Raw genomic sequence first — 21,656 nt, forward strand, 5'->3', positions numbered from 1 at the left:
CAGAGTTTGATCCCCAGTCCCACACAGAGATATCAGAGACAGACAAGCAAAAGCTCGGTCACAGAGGGTGGTTTTTAAGGAGCGCCTTAAAGGAAAGAGAGAGAGACAGAGACAGAAAGAGATACAGAGAAAGAGACACACAAAGACACAGAGACACATAGAGAGATGCAGAGAGGGAGAGACAGAGAGTCACAGAGAAAGAGAGAGAGACGATGAGAGAGAGAGACACAGAGAGGGAGAGACAAAGAGAGGGAGAGACAGAGAGAAAGAGAGAGAGAGATACAGAGAGAGAGAGAGAGACAGAGAGGGAGAAACAAAGAGGAAGAGAGAGAGAGACACACAGAGAGAGATACAGACAGAGAGACAGACAGGCAGAGAGAGAGACACACAGAGAGAGGGAGACATGGAGAGAGACAGAGAAAGAGAGAGAGACAAAGAGAGAGAGAACGAAAGAGATTTTGATTTGATTTATTATTGTCACGTATTAACACACAGTGAAAAGTATTGTTTTTTGCGTGCTATACAGACAAAGCATACCATTCATAGAGAAGGAAATGAGAGAGTGCAGAATGTAGCGTTACAGTCATAGCTAGGGTGTAGAGAAAGATGAACTTAATGCAAGGTAAGTCCATTCAAAAGTCTGATGGCAGCAGGGAAGAAGCTGTTCTTGAGTCGGTTGGTACGTGACCTCAGACTTTTGTGTCTTTTTCCCAACGGAAGAAGGTGGAAGAGAGAATGTCTGGGGTGCGTGGGGTCCTTGATTATGCCGGCTGCTTTGCCGAGGCAGCGGGAAGTGTAGACAGAGTCAATGGATGGGAGGCTGGTTTGAGTGATGGACTGGGCTTCATTCACGACCTTTTGTAGTTCCTTGTGGTCTTGGACTGTAGCACTACATTCTGCACTCTCTCCTTTCCTTCTCTATGAATGGTATGCTTTGTCTGTATAGCACGCAAAAAACAATACTTTTCACTGTGTGTTAATACGTGACAATAATAAATCAAATCAAAATCTCTTTTGTTCTCTCTCTCTTTGTCTCTCTCTCTTTCTCTGTCTCTCTCCATGTCTCCTTCTCTCTGTGTGTCTCTCTGTCTGTCTGTCTCTCTGTCTGTATCTCAAGCTGTGATTCAGTCAGAAAGGATGCTTTCTGTGGTGCATCTATAAAAGTTGGTGAGAGTCGTAGCTGACATGCCAAATTTCCTCAGTCTTCTGAGAAAGTAGAGGCGTTGGTGAGCTTCCTTAACTGTAGTGTTGGCATGGGGGGGACCAGGACAGGTTGTTGGTGATCAGGACACCCAAAAACTTGAAGCTCTCGCCCATTTCTACTTCGCCCCCGTTGATGTAGACAGAGTAAGAAGTCTCACAACACCAGGTTAAAGTCCAACAGGTTTATTTGGTAGCACAAGCCACACAAGCTTTCGGAGCGTTGCCCCTTCATCAGGTGAGTGGGAGTTCTGTTCACAAACAGGACATATAAAGACACAAACTCAATTTACAAAATAATGGTTGGAATGCGAGTCTTTACAGGTAATCAAGTCTTAAAGGTACAGACAATGTGAGTGGAGAGAGGGTTAAGCACAGGTTAAAGAGGTGTGTATTGTCTCCAGCCAGGACAGAACTGAGAGACAGAGAGACAGACCTGTCCTAGCTGGAGACAATACACATCTCTTTAACCTGTGCTTAACCCTCTCTCCACTCACATTGTCTGTACCTTTAAGGCTTGATTACCTGTAAAGACTCGCATTCCAACCATTATTCTGTAAATTGAGTCTGTGTCTTTATATGCCCTGTTTGTGAACAGAACTCCCACTCATCTGTTGAAGGGGCAGCGCTCCGAAAGCTTGTGGCGTTTGCTACCAAATAAACCTGTTGGACTTTAACCTGGTGTTGTGAAACTTCTTACTGTGCTTACCCCAGTCCAACGCCGGCTTCTCCATATGATGTGGACAGAAGCATTTCTCCTTTATGCTTCCTGAAGTCGATGACAATCTCCTTCATTTTGTTGACACTGAGGGAGAGATTATTGTTGCCGCACCAGTTCACCAGATTCTCTATCTCTTTCCTGTACTCTGTCTCGTCATTGTTTGAGATCCGACCCACTGCAGTGGTGTTGTCAGCAAACTTGAAAATGCAGTTGGAGAGAAATTTGGCCACACAGTCATAGGGGTATAAGGAATATAGTAGGGGGCTGAGAACACAGCCTTGTGGGGCACCGGTGTTGAGGATGATCGTGGAGGAGGTGTTGTTGTCTATCCTTACTGATTGTGGTCTGTGAGTTAGGAAGTTCAGGATCCAGTCACAGAGGGAGGAGCCGAGCCCCAGGCCACAGAGTTTGGACATGAGTTTCGTAGGAATAATGGTGTTAGATAGAGAGAGAGAGATAGAGAGAGAGAGAGACAGAGAGAGAGACAGAGAGAGAGACAGAGAGAGAGACAGAGAGAGAGACAGAGAGAGAGAGACAGAGAGAGAGAGAGAGAGAGGCAGAGTGAGAGAGAGACAGAGATAGAGACAGAGATAGAGACAGAGAGAGAGAGAGACAGAGATAGAAACAGAGAGACAGACAGAGAGACAGACAAGAGACAGAGAGAGAGAGACAGAGAGACAGACAAGAGACAGAGAGCGAGAGACAGAGAGCGAGAGACAGAGAGCGAGAGACAGAGAGCGAGAGACAGAGAGCGAGAGACAGAGAGCGAGAGACAGAGAGCGAGAGACAGAGAGCGAGAGACAGAGAGCGAGAGACAGAGAGCGAGAGACAGAGAGCGAGAGACAGAGAGCGAGAGACAGAGAGAGAGAGAGAGACAAGGAGAGAGAGAGAGACAAGGAGAGAGAGAGAGAGAGAGACAGAAAGGGAGATGTCCTGCTACAGTTCTTCAGGGCCTTAGTGAGACCACACCTGGACTATTGTGTGCCAGTTTCAATCTTAATAAGACTACGAGAACCCGGAGATGTGGGAGCGGAAGTAGGCCATTCGGCCCATTGAGTCTGCTCCGACATTTGATGAGATCACTGCTGATCTGATGTGATCATCCTCCACTCCACTTTCCCGCCTTATCCCCATAACCCGAGATTCCTGCACCGATCAAATTTCCTCACCCAAGAAAGGATCCACGTGTCACAGAGGGTGTGCGACTCACCAGTCTGATCCCTGGGGTGCTGGGATTGTTCTGCAAGGAGAGATGGAGGAGATTGGGCCTGCGTTCTCTGGGATTTCGAAGAGTGGGAGACAATCTCACTGAAGCTTCCAAAATTCTTACAGAGCTCGACAGGGTGGATATGGAGAGGATGTTTTCCTCTAGATGGGAGTTGGGAGAGAGGTCTAGAACAAAATTGAAAGTTTCTTTATTAGCATAACAAGTAGGCTTACATTAACACTGCAATTAAGTTACTGTGAAAATCCCCCTAGTCGCCACACTCCGGCGCCTGTTCGGGTACACTGAGGGAGAATTTAGCACGGCCAATGCACCCTAACCTGCATGTGTTTCGGACTGTGGGAGAAAACCGGAGCACCCGGAGGAAACCCACGCAGAAACGGGGAGAACATGCAGACTCCACACAGACAGTGACCCAAGCCGGGAATCGAACCCAGGTCCCTGGCACTGTGAGGCAGCAGTGCTAACCACTGTGCCACCCAGCTACCCCCCATGGGGTCCCAGTCTCAGGATATGGGGCAGCATGGTAGCACAGTGGTTAGCCTCACAGCGCCAGGGACCCGGATTCAATTCCCAGCTTGAGTCACTGTCTGTGCGGAGTCTGCACATTCTCCCCGTGTCTGCGTGGGTTTCCTCCGGGTGCTCCGGTTTCCTCCCACAGTCTGAAAGACGTGCTGGTTAGGCGCATTGACCCGAACAGGCACCGGACTGTGGCAACTAGGGGAATTTCACAGTAACTTCATTGCAGTGTTAATGTAAGCCTTAATTGTGACTAATAAATAAACTTTAAAAGCCATTTAGGACTGAGATGAGGAGAAATGTCTTCACTCGGAGGGTTACAAATCTACCACAGAAAGCCGTGGAAGTTACATCATTGAATAGATGCAAGACTTCTAGATATTGAAGATATCAAGGGAGTTGGGAATAGTGCAGGATGGTGGGCTGAGGTGGAAGATCAGTAATGATCTAGTTGAATGGCCAGGCTGGCTCAAGGGGCTGAATGGCCTACTCTTCCCCCCCCCCGTTCCTATGTCTTGGTGTTGGTCCATTGTTGGAAATTTCCAATCCTTCACTGCGGCTGGGTCAAAATGCTGGAACTCCCTCCCTAACAGCGCTGTGGGTGTACCTACACCACACGGGACTGCAGCGGGTTCAAGATGGCGGCTCACCCACCACCTTCTCAAGGGGGCAATTAGGGATGGGGCGATAAATGCTGGGCCCGGCCAGCGACCCCCACATCCTCGCCAATGAATGAAAGGACTGATTCCCCACCGTTTCTAAGATTCTAAGATTCTTCTAAGATTCTAAGTAAGGAGTTTTCGGGATGTTTTCCGATCAGACGGCCTGGTCTGGGCAGCGGAGAGGAGGGGTCTTGGCGACGGAATGCTGGATGGGGAGGAGTGGACGTGGACTCAAGGTGAGGGTTACTGGGTGGTCAGTGCATGCCAGATCACACATGAACCCAAGCTCGCCCGCTCCCCGAGATCCAAGAATGAATCCTGTCCCATTATTTGGAAAGCCTGTAGGAAAATGTGGGCAGGAATCGCGGAATGGTTACGGCTGTGGCTGTTCAGCCCATCGGGTCTGTGCTAGCTCTCCAAACGCACATTATGACTTAGTGTCACTCCCCTGCCTTTTCCCCCTACCCCTGCACATCTATTCAAATAATCATCTAACGTCCCCTCGCATGCCTCAATTGAATCTGCCTCCACCACACTCCCAGGCAGAACAATCCAGAACGCAACCACTTGCTGTGTGGAAAAGTTTTTCCTCACATTGCATTTACTTCTTTTGCAAATCGATTCAAATGTGTCCCCCTCTGGTTCCCCATCCTCCTACCAATGGGAACAGTTTCTCCCTCTCTACTCTGTCCCGGACCCCAATCCCCCCCCTCATGATTTTGAGCCCCTCGATCAAATCTCCTCTCAACCTTCTCTTCTCCCAAGGAGAACATTCCCAACTTCTCCCAATCTATCCACGGGGCTGAAGTCCCCTCATCCCTGGAACCATTCTCCTCAATCTTTTCAGCACTTTCTCTGTCAGTCTCTCTCTCTCTCGCGCTTGCTCTCTCTGTCTCTCTCTTTCCATCACACAAACCTGCCCTGACTGGTCAAGTCCTTGGAAAATTCCAGAAGGTAGCCAGAAAGGTATAAGATCCCAGATCTGGCAGGGTTCAAGCTGACTCCCCACTCTCCAGCCAACCTAAAGGTAAGTCTGGACACAGCAAAGACCAGAGCATTTTACCCTCCGACCGAAGAGACAGAGAGAGAGAGAATCAACCCGTGAAGAGAGGAACAGATCAAAGAATTTGACAAACCGACAAAACTTAAATAAGTTTCTAAAAGAATCAAGTAGTTAGAAGTAGAGTTGTTAACGTTAAAATTATAAAGTTTAATTCCTACCGTTGTTGTGACCGTTTTGCTGACCGCTGGCTCATGTGCATAGTCCTTCTCAACACAGAGGTACTTGGGTCAAATCGTTTCACGTGTGTTGGTCAAGTGGGTCCACAGAGTCCTAGAGATACCCTGAGCTGGACAACAGATGGATGTGTTGGCCAACTAATGGCTGGTGGTCAAGCGGGCTCCGTCAAAGGGAAGTCATGTTTGACAAATCTGTTGGAATTCTTTGAGGTAATGAAGAAGTTAGACAAAGGAGAGCCAGTGGACGTGATTTATTTGGATTTCCAGAAAGCTTTTGACAAGGTGCCATGGGGAACACCTACCGCCTGCAAGTCCCCCTTCCCTCTGACATACCCATCCCAAATTGGAAATATGTCGGCCGTTCCTTTACTGTAACTGGGTCAAAATCCTGGAGCTCCCTCCCTAACAGCGCTGTGGGCGTACCTACACCACATGGGACTGCAGCAGGTTCAAGATGGCGGCTCACCCACCACCTTCCCGATGGGACAATTTGGGATGGGGGAATAAATGCTGAGTCTAACCAGTGACACCACATCCCATGAACGTGGACAGAAAATAAGGAGCCAAAGTGTAAACATTAAAAGGAAACAAGATGGTGAAGGTTTGCCTTCAACGTGGCCATGGGCAGCCCATCGCGGTACATTGTGGGAAGTCGGCCATCCATTGCCACTTCGCACGCGCCGCTTCTCCCCATTGGTGCGCAAGCGCAGCGGCCGGCCGTTCTCTCGTATCTGCGCATGTTCGGCCCGCTGACCGGCCGGTCGGTCGTCCTCTCGTTTCTGCGCATGTTCACTCGGCCGATCGCCCGGCTGCGCGCAGGTCTCCCACCTCCCTGTCTCCCCACTCTGCGCAAGCTCTCCCAGCCGGCCGCGATGTTCTCTGGGATATGTAGTCCAACGCTGCCGCCAGAAGTGCTGAGGAGATGGCGGCGGCGGGGAGCCGAGGGACTACAGATTCCGCCATGACGGCGAGAGCGGGCGGCTGAAGGGATTCAATATATATATAAAAACACACATCCATAAACTTAAAAAGGCGAGAAAATCCCCGCACGTCTCCTCACCGCAAGGCGAATGTAGTTATGGGGTTTGACGGGCTCCCGAAAGGCCGCCGCCCATGACCGGTGCAAAGTAACGTCACAGGAAAGCCTGGCTGACTAGGCCGCTGCGTAGCTTCATATAGTGTCTGCGCCAGCGGTTCTTTCGACTTCCCATATGGTCTAGCGGTTAGGATTCCTGGTTTTCACCCAGGCGGCCCGGGTTCGACTCCCGGTATGGGAATGACATTTTTTTTCCCCCCACCTGCATTGGTTCCAATGTCACTGAATAGTTTCCAACAATTTAATAATTGCAATCTCAAACTGATTTTTTTAGATTTAAGGCACCAATATTTGGATTGCAATCTCAAACTAATTTTAGGGGCTTTTGTGCACTAATTTAATAATTGCAATCTCAAACTATGTTTGCAATTATAGTCCCAATTTAATAATTGTAATTTCAAAAATTTTTTATCTGGATTTATGGCACAGATTTAACATTACAATTTCAAACTATTTTTTGATCCTTGTGCACCTATTTAATCATTGCAATCTCAGACTATATTTGCACTTAAAGCACTAATTTACTAACTGCAATCTCAAACTTTTTTTTGAACTTTAAGGTCCCAATTTAAAAATTACAATTTCAAACTATATTTGCAATTATAGTCCCAGTTTAATAAGTGCAATTTCAAACTATAGTCATACGGGTTTGCAGTGTGGAAACAGACCCTTCGGCCCAACTTGTCCATGCCGCCCAGTTTTACCACTAAGTTAACCCCAATTGCCCGTGTTTGGCCCATATCCCTCTATACCCATCTTACCCATGTAACTGTCTAAATGCTTTTTAAAAAGACAAAATTGTATCCACCTCTACTACTACCTTAGGCAGCTTGTTCCAGACACTCACCACCCTCTGTGTGAAAAAATTGCCTCTTTGGTCCCTTTTGTATCTCTCCCCTCTCACTTTAAACGTATGCCCTCTAGTTTTAGACTCCTCTACCTTTGGGAAAAGATGTTGACTATCTACCTTATCTATGTCCCTCATTATTTTATAGACCTCTATAAGATCACCCCTAAGCCTACGTTCCAGGGGGAAAAAATTCTACTCTATCAAGCCTCTCCTTGTAACTCAAACCACCAAATCCCGCTAACATCCCAATAAATCTTTTCTGCACTCTTTCTAGTTTAATAATATCCTTTCTATAATAGGGTGACCAGAACTGTACACAGTATTCCAAGTGTGGCCTTACCAATGTCTTGTGCAACTTCAACAAGATGTCCCAACTCCTGTATTCAATGTTCTGACCAATGAAACCAAGCATGCTGAATGCCTTCTTCACCCCCCTGTCCACCTGTGACTCCACTTTCAAGGAGCTATGAACCTGTACGCGTAGATCTCTTTGTTCTGTAACTCTCCCCAACGCCCTGCCATTAACTGAGTAAGTCCTGCCCCGATTTGATCTGCCAAAATGCATCACCTCGCATTTATCTAAATTAAACTCCATCTGCCATTCATCAGCCCACTGGCCCAATTGATCAAGATCCTGTTACAATCCTAGATAAACTTCCTCACTGTCCACTATCCCACCAATCTTGGTGTCATTTGCAAACTTACTAACCATGCCTCCTAAATTCTCAACTAAATCATTAATATAAAGGAAAAGAAAAGGAAAGCGTACAAAAGGTTCAGAAAGCTAGGCGATGATAGGGATCTAGGTGAGTATGCGACTTGTAGGAAGGGACTTAAGAAAGAAATTAGGAGAGCCAGAAGGGGTCACGAGAAGGACTTGGCAGGTAAGATTAAGGAGAACCCTAAGGCATTCTATAAATATGTGAAGAGTAAAAGGATGAGATGTGAAGGAATAGGACCTATAAAAGGTGAGGGTGAGAAAGTCTGTACAGAACCGGAAGAAATAGCAGAGGTGTTTAGTCACATTTTCAAAGCACTCCACCAGGCTTAATGAATATTTTACCTCGGTATTCACGGTGGAAAAAGACCTGGGTGGTTGTACTACAGGATTGAGGTGGACTGAAAAGATTGAGTGTGTGGACATTAAGAAAGAGGATGTGTTGGAAATTTTGAATAGCATCAAGATAAATAAGTCGCCGGGACCGGATGTACCCCAGGTTACTGTGGGAGGCGAGGGAAGAGATTGCAGAGCCTCTGGCGATGATCTTTGCGTCGTCGTTGGAGATGGGAGAGGTTCCAGAGGATTGGAGGATTGTGGATGTGGTTCCTATTTTCAAGAAAGGGAATAGGGATAGCCCAGGAAATTACCGACCGGTGAGTCTAACCTCAGTGATTGGTAAGTTGATGGAGAAGATCCTGAGGGACAGGATTTATGAACATTTAGAGAAGTTTAGTATGCTCAAAAGTAGTCAGCACGGCTTTGTCAAAGGCAAATCGTGCCTTACGAGCCTGGTGGAGTGCTTTGAAAATGTGACTAAACACATTGACGAAGGAAAAGCGGTAGATGTGGTTTACATGGACTTCAGCAAGGTGTTCGATAAGGTCCCCCATGCAAGACTTCTCGAGAAAGTGAGAGGGCATGGGATCCAAGGGGCTGTTGCCTTGTGGATTCAGAACTGGCTTGCCTGCAGAAGGCAGAGAGTGGTTGTAGATGGGTCTTTTTCTGAATAGAGGTTGGTCACCAGTGGAGTGCCCAAGGGATCTGTTCTGGGACCCTTGCTGTTTGTCATTTTTATAAATGACCTAGATGAGGAAGTGGAGGGATGGGTTGGTAAGTTTGCCGACAACATGAAGGTTGGTGGTGTTGTGGATAGGTTGGAGGGATGTCAGAAGCTGCAGCGTGACATAGATAGGATGCAAGACTGGGCGGAGAAGTGGCAGATGGACTTCAAACCGGATAAATGTGTAGTGGTCCATTTTGGTAGGTCAAATGGGATGAAGGAGTATAATATCAAGGGTAAGACTCTTAGCAGTGTAGAGGATCAGAAGGACCTTGGGGTCCGGGTCCATAGGACTCTTAAATCGGCCTCGCAGGTAGAGGAGGTGGTTAAGAAGGTGTATGGTGTGCTTTATAAGACCCTCGTCAGACCCCACTTGGAGTACTGTGCTCAGTTCTGGTCGCCTCATTACAGGAGGGATGTGGAAATGATTGAAAGGGTGCAGAGAAGATTTACAAGGATGTTGCCTGGATTGGTTGGCATGCCTTATGAGGATAGGCTGAGGGAGCTCTGTCTTTTCTCCTTTGAGAGACGAAGGATGAGAGGTGACCTGATAGAGGTGTACAAGATGTTGAGAGGTATAGATCGGGTGGATTCTCGGAGGCTTTTTCCCAGGGCTGAAATGGCTGCTACGAGAGGACACAGGTTTAAGGTGCTGGGGAGTAGGTACAGAGGAGATGTCAGGGGTAAGTTTTTCACTCAGAGGGTGGTGGGTGAGTGGAATTGGCCTTGTGGTTCCAACAGTTGGGCGCTTTAAAGGAATGTATCTAACATGTGTTTGGTCTCAAAGGGACACTCTGTAACTGTGCATCAAAGTTTCTTTGTTTAACTTCTAAAAATGTATAGAAGATATATTTATATGTATGGACTAATTAAAGGTATTACATGTGCCTTTAAAACTACAAAGTATTTAAAACACCTCATTACAATTGCTAACAAACTTGCCCCCCACTGATAAAGTGAATTCTACATCTAAGTTGATTAAACAAAAACCCTAGCAGATCCTGACAATTTTATAGTAGCCCTTTTCTTTTCTATCTTTCTATACACCCCCAGTGAAATTTGATTGGTAGAGGCATTGCCATAGAGAGCACACCAGGGTACAGTTAACTGCCAAGCTTTTATTTAAATTCAAACAGGGCAAGTGAACTCTGTTTCTTCGAGGTGCTGCCATGGGGAACTAACCAGGGAAAGGGTGGGATGCTCTTTCGGAGAGTCAGTGGGCCAAATGGCCTTCCTCTGCGCTTTAGGGATTCTGTGGTTCTGTGAGTTGCTCCCTGGGAGACCCTGTGCAATGGGCTGAATGGCCTCCTTCTGCATTTCCTAATTCCATGTAATTATTGTGATCTCAAACTATCGTTGGGGGAGGGATTTAAAACAAACTGCATCTTTCGTCCTTTCCCCGGGTCTTTAGGAGAATTATTTTTATTTATTTATTTTTAAACACACTCCACTGACACATTATTGAACGTTCCTCTGCCAGCAAGTGGCAGGAGTAGGACTTGAACCCAGAACCACCTGGCTCAAGAAGGCAAGGACACTAACCCACTGCGCCACAAGACCTCCAACATGCCTTTCAATGGAAGTCAGTTAGATAGGTCCCAGTAATGCATGGGCAGCATCGATTAGTGCTGTTACAAGTGCGGTACATTGTGATGCAGTACCGGTATACGACAAGAGGAGGCACACTTTTCAGATCTGCCTTAGGAAACGTTATTCCAATCCATGCAGCATTTATTACCCATTTCTAACTACCCTGGAAGTGAGGGCATTTAGGAGTCAACCACATTGCTGTGGGGGGGGGGAAGGGGAGGGGGGGAGGGAAATTGGGGGAGAGTGGTTCTGGAGTCATGTGTAGGCCAGACTGGGGTAAGGATGATGAATATCCTTTTCCCTGAAGGGACATAGAGTCATAGACTTTTACAGCACAGAAAGAGGCCCTTTGGCCCATCGGGTCTGTACCGGCCCATCAAGCACCCATCTATCCTAATCCCATGTTCCAGCACTTGGTCCATAGCCTTGTTATGCTATGGGGTTTCAAGTGCTCATCTAAATGCTTCTTCAATGTTCTGAGGGTTGCCACCTCTCCCACCCTTTCAGACAGCAAGTCCCAGATTCCCACCATACTGGGATCCGGGTTAGAAGTCATAGGTTAATAAAGCTGGTCTCAATAATGCGAATAAATTGTTCACTTGTGCCCCCTTTAGGGGAAAAGGAAATCTGCCATCCTTATCTCGGTCTGACCTACATGTGACCCCATGCACAACAATGTGGTCGATTCTTAACTGCCCTTGAAAAGGACCCCGAGCTAGACACTCAGTTCAGTGGGCAATTGAACCATAGATCCCCAACAGTGCAGAAAGAGACCATTCAGCCCGTTGAGTTTGCACTGAATGTTTGATAGAACATCCTCCCCTCTGCCCTATCCCCTTAACCCCATGAATTGAGCATGGCCAATCCACCTAACCTGCACATCTTTGGACACTAAGGGACAATTTAGCATGGCCAATCTATCTAACCTGCACATCTTTGGACACTAAGGGACAATTTAGCATGGCCAATCCACCTAACCTGCACATCTTTGGACACTAAGGGACAATTTAGCATGGCCAATCCACCTAACCTGCACATCTTTGGACACTAAGGGACAATTTAGCATGGCCAATCTATCTAACCTGCACATCTTTGGATACTAAGGGACAATTTAGCATGGCCAATCCACCTAACCTGCACATCTTTGGACACTAAGGGACAATTTAGCATGGCCAATCCACCTAACCTGCACATCTTTGGACACTAAGGGACAATTTAGCATGGCCAATCTATCTAACCTGCACATCTTTGGATACTAAGGGACAATTTAGCATGGCCAATCCACCTAACCTGCACATCTTTGGATACTAAGGGGCAATTTAGCATGGCCAATCCACCTAACCTGCACATCTTTGGAGTGTGGGAGTTTTTGGACATTCGCCCTTCCGAGTTTTTTGTTCATGGTTGCCATATTAACTCGGTGTCCTTCAAGAAACCACAGGTCAAAAGGCGGATGGTAGGAGCTCTTGTGGCGCAGTCATAGTGTTCCCACCTCTGGACCAGAAGCTCCAGGTTCAAACCCAAACAGCAGCACTTGTTGGTCATGGGAGGAGTGTCAGTAACACGGTTCAACAGGCTAATGATCGACACGGTGGCGCAGTGGTTAGCACTGCTGCCTCACAGCACCAGGGACCTGGGTTCGATTCTGGCCTTGGGTCACTGTCTGTGCGGAATCTGCACATTCTCCCCATGTCTGCGTGGGTTTCTGTGTGGGTTTCCTCCCACCGTCCAAAGATGTGTGGGTTAGGTGGATTGGCCATGCTAAATTGCCCTTCAGTATCAGGGGATTAGAAGGATAAATATGTGGGGTTGTGGGGATAGGGCCTGGGTGGGATTGTGGGCTGAATGGCCTCCTTCTGCACTGTTGGGATTCTATGATCAGTTTGGGATTCCTTTCCTCACTATTCCCAAAGTTATAGGCACAAGCTGGAAGAAGAAGACTCTCTCTCGAGCCCACCTTTTGTGCTACCTGCCATCTGGAGTGAGTTAAACTTTCCTCAGAATAACTCATCTGCGTTAATTTTTTTTCTTTGAGAGTTTGCAAAGTAGTGATAAGTGAGAGTGATCAAGCACAGTTTCACCCAAAATCCATCGGAAAGAACTCCCAAGTCTGCTGTGACCGGAATTCTGTCAGATCGACAGCGTCAAGACCCTTTCGAATCTTATCCTTTTCAATGGAACGTTGCCATTCTCCCACACAGCCTCTGCAGGGGCCTGTGTTGGTTTTGTTCTGTTTTTGCATTCGTCTGTGGGTGTTCGGGGTTCGAATAACTTTCGTTTTGAAAAAAAAGGGAAAATCGTTACACTTCTAAACTGCAACTTGTGTGTTACTCAGTTTTATAGCTTGTCTTTTCTTTTATAAAAAAGCTGTTTGTTTTATAAGAAATAATAGTTTTGTGTTTAGAAACATAGAAACTAGAAGCAGGAGGAGGCCATTCGGCCCTTCAAGCCTGCTCCACCATTCATTTTGATCACGGCTGATCATCAAATTCAATATCCTGTTTCCCCCCTTCCCCCCATATCCCTCGATCCCTTTTGCCCCAAGAGCTTTATCTAATTTCTTGAAATCACACAACGTTTTGGCTTCAACTACTTTCTGTGGGAGTGAATTCCGCACATTCACCACCCTCTGGGTGAAGAAATTTCTCCTCACCTCAGTTTGATTTGATTTATTATTGTCACATGTATTAGTACACAGTGAAAAGTATTGCTTCTTGCGCGCTATACAGACAAAACATACCGCTCAGAGAGAAGGAAAGGAGAGAGTGCAGAATGTAGTGTTAGAGTCATAGCTAGGGTGTAGAGAAAGATCAACTTAATGCAAGGTAAGTCCATTCAAAAGTCTGATGGCAGCAGGGAAGAAGCTGTTCTTGAGCCGATTGATACGTGACCTCAGACTTTTGTACCTTTTTCCCGAAGGTGGAAGAGAAAATGTCCAGGATACGTGGGGTCCTTGATTATGCCGGCTGCTTTGCCGAGACAGCGGGAAGTGTAGACAGAGTCAATGGATGGGAGGCTGGTTTGTGTGATGGATTGGGCTACATTCACGATCTCTGCAGATGAGAATGAAACAGTGCTGTCCCAAGGCCCCCCCCCCCTCTCCTGCTTACTCCTGGCAAATGTCCAATCTCTGAAAGACAAGCTGGACAAACTTAAAGCCAGACTCACTTTCCAAAGAGAACTGAGGGACTGCTGTGCGCTCTGTTTCACAGAGACGTGGCTCACTCCTGCCTCACCGGGCTGTGCCCCACAGCCAGAGCGCTTCTCGATCCATCGAATGGACTGTACAGCGGCTTCAGGCAAGGCTAGGGGAGGTGGGGTCTGCTTCCTAATCAACACCTCGTGGTGCCTGGACGTAGCAACACTAGCGAGTTTCTGCTTCCCTGACCTGGAATACCTGACGCTAAAATGCCACCCCTAATACCTTCCGCGGGAGTTCCCCTCTGTTATCGTGACAGCAGTTTACATCCCACCCCACACGAACGTGAAGATCACGCTGGACGAAATATACACCACTACGAATAGCCTTGAGACAAAACATCCCGAGGCCTTGTTCATCGTGGCTGGGGACTTCAATCAGGCCAAGCTCTGGAACATCCTACCAAGTTACCACCAACACGTCTCCTGTTCCACCAGCAGTCCAAACATCCTAGACCACTGCTACACAAATATCAAACATGCCTATTGCTCTATCGCCTGCCCACCCTTTGGCAAATCAGGCCACAAGGCTGTTCTCCTGCTCCCAGTTTACAAGCAAAAAACTGAAGCGGGAGAATCCATCAAAGAGAGCCGTGCAATGTTGGTCTGAGGGATCGGATGATCTCCTACGGGGCTGCTTAGAGCCACTGGGACTGGTCAGTATTTCAAAACTCTGCGACCAGCCTGAACAAGTACACCACTACAGTAACTGACTTCATTAGTGAGTGTGTAGAAACTGTGTGTTAAAGATGCAAATCCACATTTTTCCCAACCGGAAACCATGGATGAACAGGGATATCCACTGCTTGCTGAAATCCAGGTCTGAGGCGTTCAAGGCAGATGACACTGATCTATACAAGACATGATGTGGAGATGCCGGCGTTGGACTGGGGTGAACACAGTAAGAAGTCTCACAACACCAGGTTAAAGTCCAACAGGTTTATTTGGTAGCAAATACCAAATAAACCTGTTGGACTTTAACCTGGTGTTGTTAAAACTCTTACCCTATACAAGAAAGCCAGATATGATGTAAGGAGATCCATCAAAGATGCCAAAAGACAGTACCAGACCAAGCTAGAGTCCCAGGCTAGCCACGGTTCTAAAAGATTCACCCCTTATCCTCAAACTATGACTCTTAGTTCTGGGCTCCCCCATCATCGGGAACATTCTTTTCTGAATCTACTCTGTCTAATCATGTTAGAAGTTTCTATGAGATCTCCTTACTCTTCTAAACTCCAATGAATATAATCCTAACCAATTTAGTCGAAGGAAGCCTGTTTAGATTCTGTCTCATGTTACACATGTGTGACACAATAGCTTCAAATGTGTAACTCACCCACACATGTGTCACACATGTGTGGGTGAGTTAGACATTTGAAGCTATTGTTATGGCCTGTGGGCGAGAAGCACCAGAAATATTTGTCACTCCTGCCGGCCACCTGGTGGCACTACGCCTGGTAGTCCGAGTCAAGGAGGAACAGTTGATCCTCTCGGCCGCCTGGAGGCGCTGCAGTCGGTTTTCCCAGTGCGAGCAGCCCGCAGGTGCACCTCCCGGCCACCGGGTGGCGGAACAGTCGGTCCTCCCAAGTGTGAGTCCGCAGTTGCCCCTCCCGGCCATCGGGCGGCGCTGCAGTGAAGTCCTCCTGGCGTGAGCGACTCGCAATTGCTCATCCCGGCCGCCGGGTGGCGCTGCAGCCGGACCTACCAGTCAGGGAGCTGTAGTTACTCCTCCAGGCCGCCCGGTGGCGCTGCAGTCGGACCTCCCAGTCGGGGAGCTGTAGTTACTCCTCCAGGCCGCAGGGTGGCGCTTGCAGCCGGACATCCCAGTCAGGCGGCTGTAGTTACTCCTCCAGTCCGCCCGGTGGCGCTGCCGTCAGTCCTCGCCTCGACTCCAAGGCAAAGATGGCGCCGTTCCCGGAGGAGGTGGACGTCTTTTCGGCGCCGCACTGGCGCATGAAGAAGCTGGTGAACCTTTACTCGGAGAAGGTTGTTACTGAGCCGAGGGCTACGAAGAGCCCATCGGGCGGGGAGAGAGGGAGGGCGAGGTTTGGTGCGGGAGCGTAAGGCCTAAGAGGAGACTGGATTTAACGGCCGTTGGGGGGGGAGGGAGCGGGGGGAGGGGCGGCAGATGGGGTGAACCACGCATGTGCAGCCGGGATGTGGGTGAGGAGTTGCGCGTGCGCGGCGGAGGAGCACGCCGGGAGTTGTAGTTCTCTCCCCCACCCGAACTACGGCTCCCAGCAGGCAGCGCGGTGTTGGCCAACTCGCCCTGGGAGCCATGTTGTTGGTAAATGGGCAACCACTCTTCAATCTAGTTGGCATTTCTCCCTGGACAGGTCAAGCACTGATGTGGAGATGCCGGCGTTGGACTGGGGTAAACACAGTAAGAAGTCTCACAACACCAGGTTAAAGTCCAACAGGTTTGAAGTCTTAAAGTTTGAAGTTTTAAAATCCTGTTAGAATTTAACCTAGTGTTGTGAGACTTCTTACAGCTCAAACACCACCAGGCCCCCTCCATCCATCCGCCTGCAGCTCCACACCTCTCGGATGCTTGTGGGGGTTTCAAGGCACCATTCCTCCTCCTTCCCCCCCCCCCCCCCCCCCAAAAAGCAAATCCCACCATTGTAGGGAGTGCCATCTTGCAGATCCGTGCGTTTAATCCCCCACCAGCCTGAGGATGTCCTCCACTCCACACCTCCCGGGCCCATCCCCCAGTCTCACCCCACTCTGAGGACGCCCTCCAGTCTAACCACTCCTCCCCTCCCCAGGGGATCCACCAGTCCAACCACCCCACCTGCCTCCTGAGGATGCGGTCTAGTCCAACCACCCCTTCCCAAACTCTCTCCCGCCCCACTGTCGCTCCCCGCCCCACTGTCGCTCCCCGCCCCACTGTCGCTCCCCACCCCAAGGATCGCCCCACACTCTAACTCCCCACCCCAAGGACTGCCCCACACTCTAACTCCCCACCCCAAGGACTGCCCCACACTCACTCCCCACCCCAAGGACTGCCCCACACTCACTCCCCACCCCAAGGACTGCCCCACACTCACTCCCCACCCCAAGGACTGCCCCACACTCACTCCCCACCCCAAGGACTGCCCCACACTCACTCCCCACCCCAAGGACTGCCCCACACTCACTCCCCACCCCAAGGACTGCCCCACAATCTAACTCAGTGGTTCCCAAATTTTTTTCACTGGGCCGCACTTTCGGAATAAAAATTTGCTCGCGCCCACAACAAATTTTTTATTGATAAATACATTCAATAACAAAAAAAACCAACTCCTCGCAGTGCTTGATTCATAACATAGAACACCCCTACTTTATAATATGATCATGTGACATCCCGAAAGTATAAAACAATCACTTTGGAAAAATATCTATCCAAGTTTAAATGTTTCTTTGATTGTCCTTGAATCTTCCCGCCACACTTGCCATCCTCTCTCGCCGCACCAGTGTGGCGCGTCGCACCCTTTGGGAACCACTGCTCTAACTCTTAATCCACGTCTAGGTGCACCCACCTCTGAGGACACCCACACTGCTCCCCCCGGAGTGTTTCACTAATGCCTCCTTTCGGGGGAAAAGGAAATCTGCCATCCTTACCCTGGTCTGGCCTACATGTGACTCCAGATCTCCCCCCCTCTGCTCCTCTGAAAAAGGGCTCCAGCAAGTTGGATTCAAGATGGCACCTCGCCCACCACCTTCCCGAGGGGCAACAAATGCCCGCGTGGGAGACATCCCAACGGTGATTTTGCGGGGGGTTGGGGGAGGAATGAGCAGTGTAGAACGGACATACCAACTGATTAACGGGTCAGCGAGTCAAGAAAGTTATTCAGTTGCTGCAAGAACAAAGGGTGGGGAGATTTTAAAATAATAAAGATGGGGGGGGGGCGGAGAGAGATTTGAGAAAGGTCCAGGGGAACAGAACGGAGCTAGCACTGGGCCGATGGACTGAATGGACGTGAGAAAGATGGCCAATGCCATTCCACAACCCCCTCTCTCTCTCAGCCAGCAACGTAAACCTGTTTTCCCTTTGTTTCTCTTTGCGGTGACCCGTTTACACACAGCAAGATCCCACGATGGGCAGCGGATCTCAGTGTCTTTTAATTTCCTGGCAATGTGTGGCGGCAGAGGGGGTAGGGTCTGCGGCGCTTTGGTGGGAGGGGGAGTTGTCTTTTAATGTCAGCCCTCCTGCAAGGTTTGTTGATTACGGGTCCCTCATTTACAAACGGGTCAGGAATCGCAAAGCTCCCTCCCCTTGGTTTAACCACGCAGAATTGCGAGAGTCCTTAACGCCACCCCATCCCCCCCTCGCTCTCCTCACCAAACCTCATCACTGTGGACTAATCTCTCTCTCCCTAACCCCCTCGACAGCTCTCAAACACCAACTTCTCCAACAGCCGGGACTTCCAGTCGCTACTGACGTCTCTGTACGCCACCTTCACTGAGTTCAAGTCACACGAGCAGATTGAGAATGAGTACATCATGGACGAACTGCAGCAGCGGCTCCGCGCCCTCTCCGTGTGTAACAGCTCCGTCTCCAACATACACTCAGACAACAAGCTCTCCGACATGCTCAGGCTCTTCGAGAAGGGCCTCCAGAACATCAAGCAAGAGCGGGGTGGGGGGGGGGGGCAGGGCAAGAGCGCGGGGGGGGGGGGGAGGGCAAGAGCGGGGCGGGGGGGGGGGGGGATGGGGGGGACAGGGCAAGAGCGGGGGGGGGGGGGGGGATGGGGGGACAGGGCAAGAGCGGGGGGGGTGGGAGGGCAGGGCAAGAGCGGGGGGAGGGCAGGGCAAGAGCGGCGGGGGGGGGGTGGGGGGCAGGGCAAGAGCGCGGGGGGGGGGGTGGGGGGGCAGGGCAAGAGCGCGGGGGGGGGGGAGGGGACAGGGCAAGAGCGCGGGGGGGGGGTGGGGGGGCAGGGCAAGAGCGCGGGGGGGGTGGGGGGGCAGGGCAAGAGCGCGGGGGGGGTGGGGGGGCAGGGCAAGAGCGCGGGGGGGTGGGGGGCAGGGCAAGAGCGCAGGGGGGGCTGGGGGGGCAGGGCAAGAGCGGGGGGGGGGTGGGGGGTCAGGACAAGAGCGGGGGTGGGGGGCAGAGCAAGGGCTGGGCGGGGGGAGCAGAGCAAGGGCTGGGCGGGGGGGGCAGAGCATGGGCTGGGCGGGGGGGGCAGAGCATGGGCTGGGCGGGGGGGGCAGAGCATGGGCTGGGCGGGGGGGGCAGAGCATGGGCTGGGCGGGGGGGGGCAGAGCATGGGCTGGGCGGGGGGGGCAGAGCATGGGCTGGGCGGGGGGGGGCAGAGCATGGGCTGGGGGGGGGGCAGAGAGGGGGTGGGGGTGCTAACACACTCTCTCTGGGCCGTGCTCACTCTCTCTCTGGGCCGTGCTAACTCTCACTCTCTCTCTCTCTGGGCCGTGCTAACTCTCACTCTCTCTCTCTGGGCCGTGCTAACTCTCTCTCTGGGCCGTGCTAACTCTCTCTGGGCCGTGCTAACTCTCACTCTCTCTCTCTCTGGGCTGTGCTAACTCTCTCTCTGGGCCGTGCTAACTCACTCTCTGGGCCGTGCTAACTCTCTCTCTGGGCCGTGCTAACTCTCTCTCTGGGCCGTGCTAACTCTCTCTGGGCCGTGCTAACTCTCTCTCTCTCTCTCTGGGCCGTGCTAACTCTCTCTCTGGGCCGTGCTAACTCTCTCTCTCTCTCTCTCTCTCTGGGCCGTGCTAACTCTCTCTCTCTCTGGGCCGTGCTAACTCTCTCTCTGGGCCGTGCTAACTCTCTCTCTCTCTGGGCCGTGCTAACTCTCTCTCTCTCTCTGGGCCGTGCTAACTCTCTCTCTGGGCCGTGCTAACTCTCTCTCTGGGCCGTGCTAACTCACTCTCTCTCTCTGGGCCGTGCTAACTCACTCTCTCTCTGGGCCGTGCTAACTCACTCTCTCTCTCTGGGCCGTGCTAACTCTCTCTCTCTGGGCCGTGCTAACTCTCTCTCTCTCTCTGGGCCGTGCTAACTCTCTCTGGGCCGTGCTAACTCTCTCTCTCTCTCTGGGCCGTGCTAACTCTCTCTCTGGGCCGTGCTCACTCTCTCTCTCTCTGGGCCGTGCTAACACTCTCTCTCTGGGCCGTGCTAACTCTCTCTCTCTGGGCCGTGCTAACTCTCTCTCTCTCTCTGGGCCGTGCTAACTCTCTCTCTCTCTCTGGGCCGTGCTAACCTCTCTCTCTCTCTGGGCCGTGCTAACTCTCTCTCTCTCTCTGGCCGTGCTAACTCTCTCTCTGGGCCGTGCTAACTCTCTCTGGGCCGTGCTCACTCTCTCTCTCTGGGCCGTGCTAACACTCTCTCTCTGGGCCGTGCTAACTCTCTCTCTCTGGGCCGTGCTAACTCTCTCTCTCTCTCTCTGGGCCGTGTTAACTCTCTCTGGGCCGTGCTAACTCTCTCTCTCTCTGGGCCGTGCTAACTCTCTCTCTCTCTGGGCCGTGCTAACACTTTCTCTCTCTGGGCCGTGCTAACTCTCTCTCTGGGCCGTGTTAACTCACTCTCTCTGGGCCGTGCTAACTCTCTCTCTCTGGGCCGTGCTAACTCTCTCTCTCTCTCTGGGCCGTGCTAACACTTTCTCTCTCTGGGGCGTGCTAACTCTCTCTCTCTCTGGGGCGTGCTTACACTCTCTCTCTCTCTCTCTGGCAGAATGAATATGAACAGTTGAATTACAGCCGGCAGCTGAAGGAGCGGCTTGATGCTTTCACCAAGGACTTCATCCACATATGCGGGAGGAGGAGGTAGGTTTAACCCCATCCCCAATGAGAAAACCCCGCCCAGTGCCCCACCCCCCGCCGCCCCTCTCCCCCAATATGACCCTTCCCATCTCTGCCTGCGCCCAACCCCCCCCCCTTCTTTCACCCTCTCTGGTTGTGTGCAGGTGTTCCAGCCCTTGCTGATGGAGTATTTTACCTATGAGGAGTTAAAGGATATCAAGGTGAAGGTGATAGCTCAGCACTGCTCCCACGGCCACGTTGACACAGTGGAGGTGCCCCAGGAGGTGCAGCTTTGGAGTCGGGCACAGGAGCTGCAGAAACTGGACAAAAACACTTACAGCAGCAACACCAGGCTGGACAAAGGTACAGACTCCACAGATTAACCTGTAACCTGGCAAAACATCCCCACGCTGCTTCACAGCGGCATCAACCAGATAGAATTGGATCCAAGCCACATCAAGCAATATTAGGGACAGCTAACTAAAAGCCTGTTCAAACAGCTCCATTTCAACGAGTGTCTTAAGTGAGGAGAGAGTCGCAGACAGAGAGAGCGCGAGGGTCGCAGACAGAGAGAGCGCGAGGGTCGCGGACAGAGAGAGTCGCGGACAGAGAGAGCGCGAGAGCGGCGGACAGAGAGAGCGCGAGAGCGGCGGACAGAGAGAGCGCGAGAGTGGCGGACAGAGAGAGCGCGAGAGGCGGCGGACAGAGAGAGCGCGAGAGCGGCGGACAGAGAGAGCGCGAGAGCGGCGGACAGAGAGAGCGCGAGAGCGGCGGACAGAGAGAGCGCGAGAGCGGCGGACAGAGAGAGCGCGAGAGCGCGGACAGAGAGAGCGCGAGAGC

The 21,656-nt window shown here is 50.8% G+C and overlaps 1 protein-coding gene and 1 non-coding gene across 3 annotated transcripts; both read left to right on the top strand.

Moving 5' to 3' along the window:
* The first annotated feature begins 6,771 nt into the window (after positions 1–6,771).
* Positions 6,772–6,843, top strand: trnae-uuc (transfer RNA glutamic acid (anticodon UUC)). Its single transcript has one exon. It is a non-coding gene; the product is annotated as a tRNA-Glu (tRNA).
* A 9,116-nt stretch (positions 6,844–15,959) lies between these two features.
* Positions 15,960–21,281, top strand: LOC144487703 (F-box/LRR-repeat protein 5-like). Of its 2 annotated transcripts, none has more exons than XM_078205786.1 (4): positions 15,960–16,067; positions 18,456–18,690; positions 20,747–20,841; positions 20,979–21,281. In XM_078205786.1, the coding sequence occupies exons 1-4, from the start codon at positions 15,984–15,986 to the stop codon at positions 20,997–20,999; spliced, it is 435 nt and encodes a 144-aa protein (XP_078061912.1). In that variant the 5' UTR covers positions 15,960–15,983; the 3' UTR covers positions 21,000–21,281. The 2 variants fall into 2 exon arrangements, with proteins under 2 accessions (XP_078061912.1, XP_078061913.1); XM_078205787.1 differs by having other exon boundaries at positions 20,747–20,844; positions 20,981–21,269.
* Positions 21,282–21,656: the final 375 nt, after the last annotated feature.

Source organism: Mustelus asterias, unplaced genomic scaffold (genome assembly GCF_964213995.1).
Source record: "Mustelus asterias unplaced genomic scaffold, sMusAst1.hap1.1 HAP1_SCAFFOLD_984, whole genome shotgun sequence".
In the NCBI taxonomy this organism is placed as follows: domain Eukaryota; kingdom Metazoa; phylum Chordata; class Chondrichthyes; order Carcharhiniformes; family Triakidae; genus Mustelus; species Mustelus asterias.

Excerpts from the sequence above, each read along its gene's own strand:
- LOC144487703 (XM_078205786.1), top strand. The coding sequence starts at position 15,984 with ATGGCGCCGTTCCCGGAGGAGGTGGACGTCTTTTCGGCGCCGCACTGG. Across the intron at positions 16,068-18,455 it reads TGAACCTTTACTCGGAGAAG|CTCTCAAACACCAACTTCTC; the intron begins GTTGTTACTGAG and ends CCCCCTCGACAG. Across the intron at positions 18,691-20,746 it reads GAAGGGCCTCCAGAACATCA|AGAATGAATATGAACAGTTG; the intron begins AGCAAGAGCGGG and ends TCTCTCTCTGGC.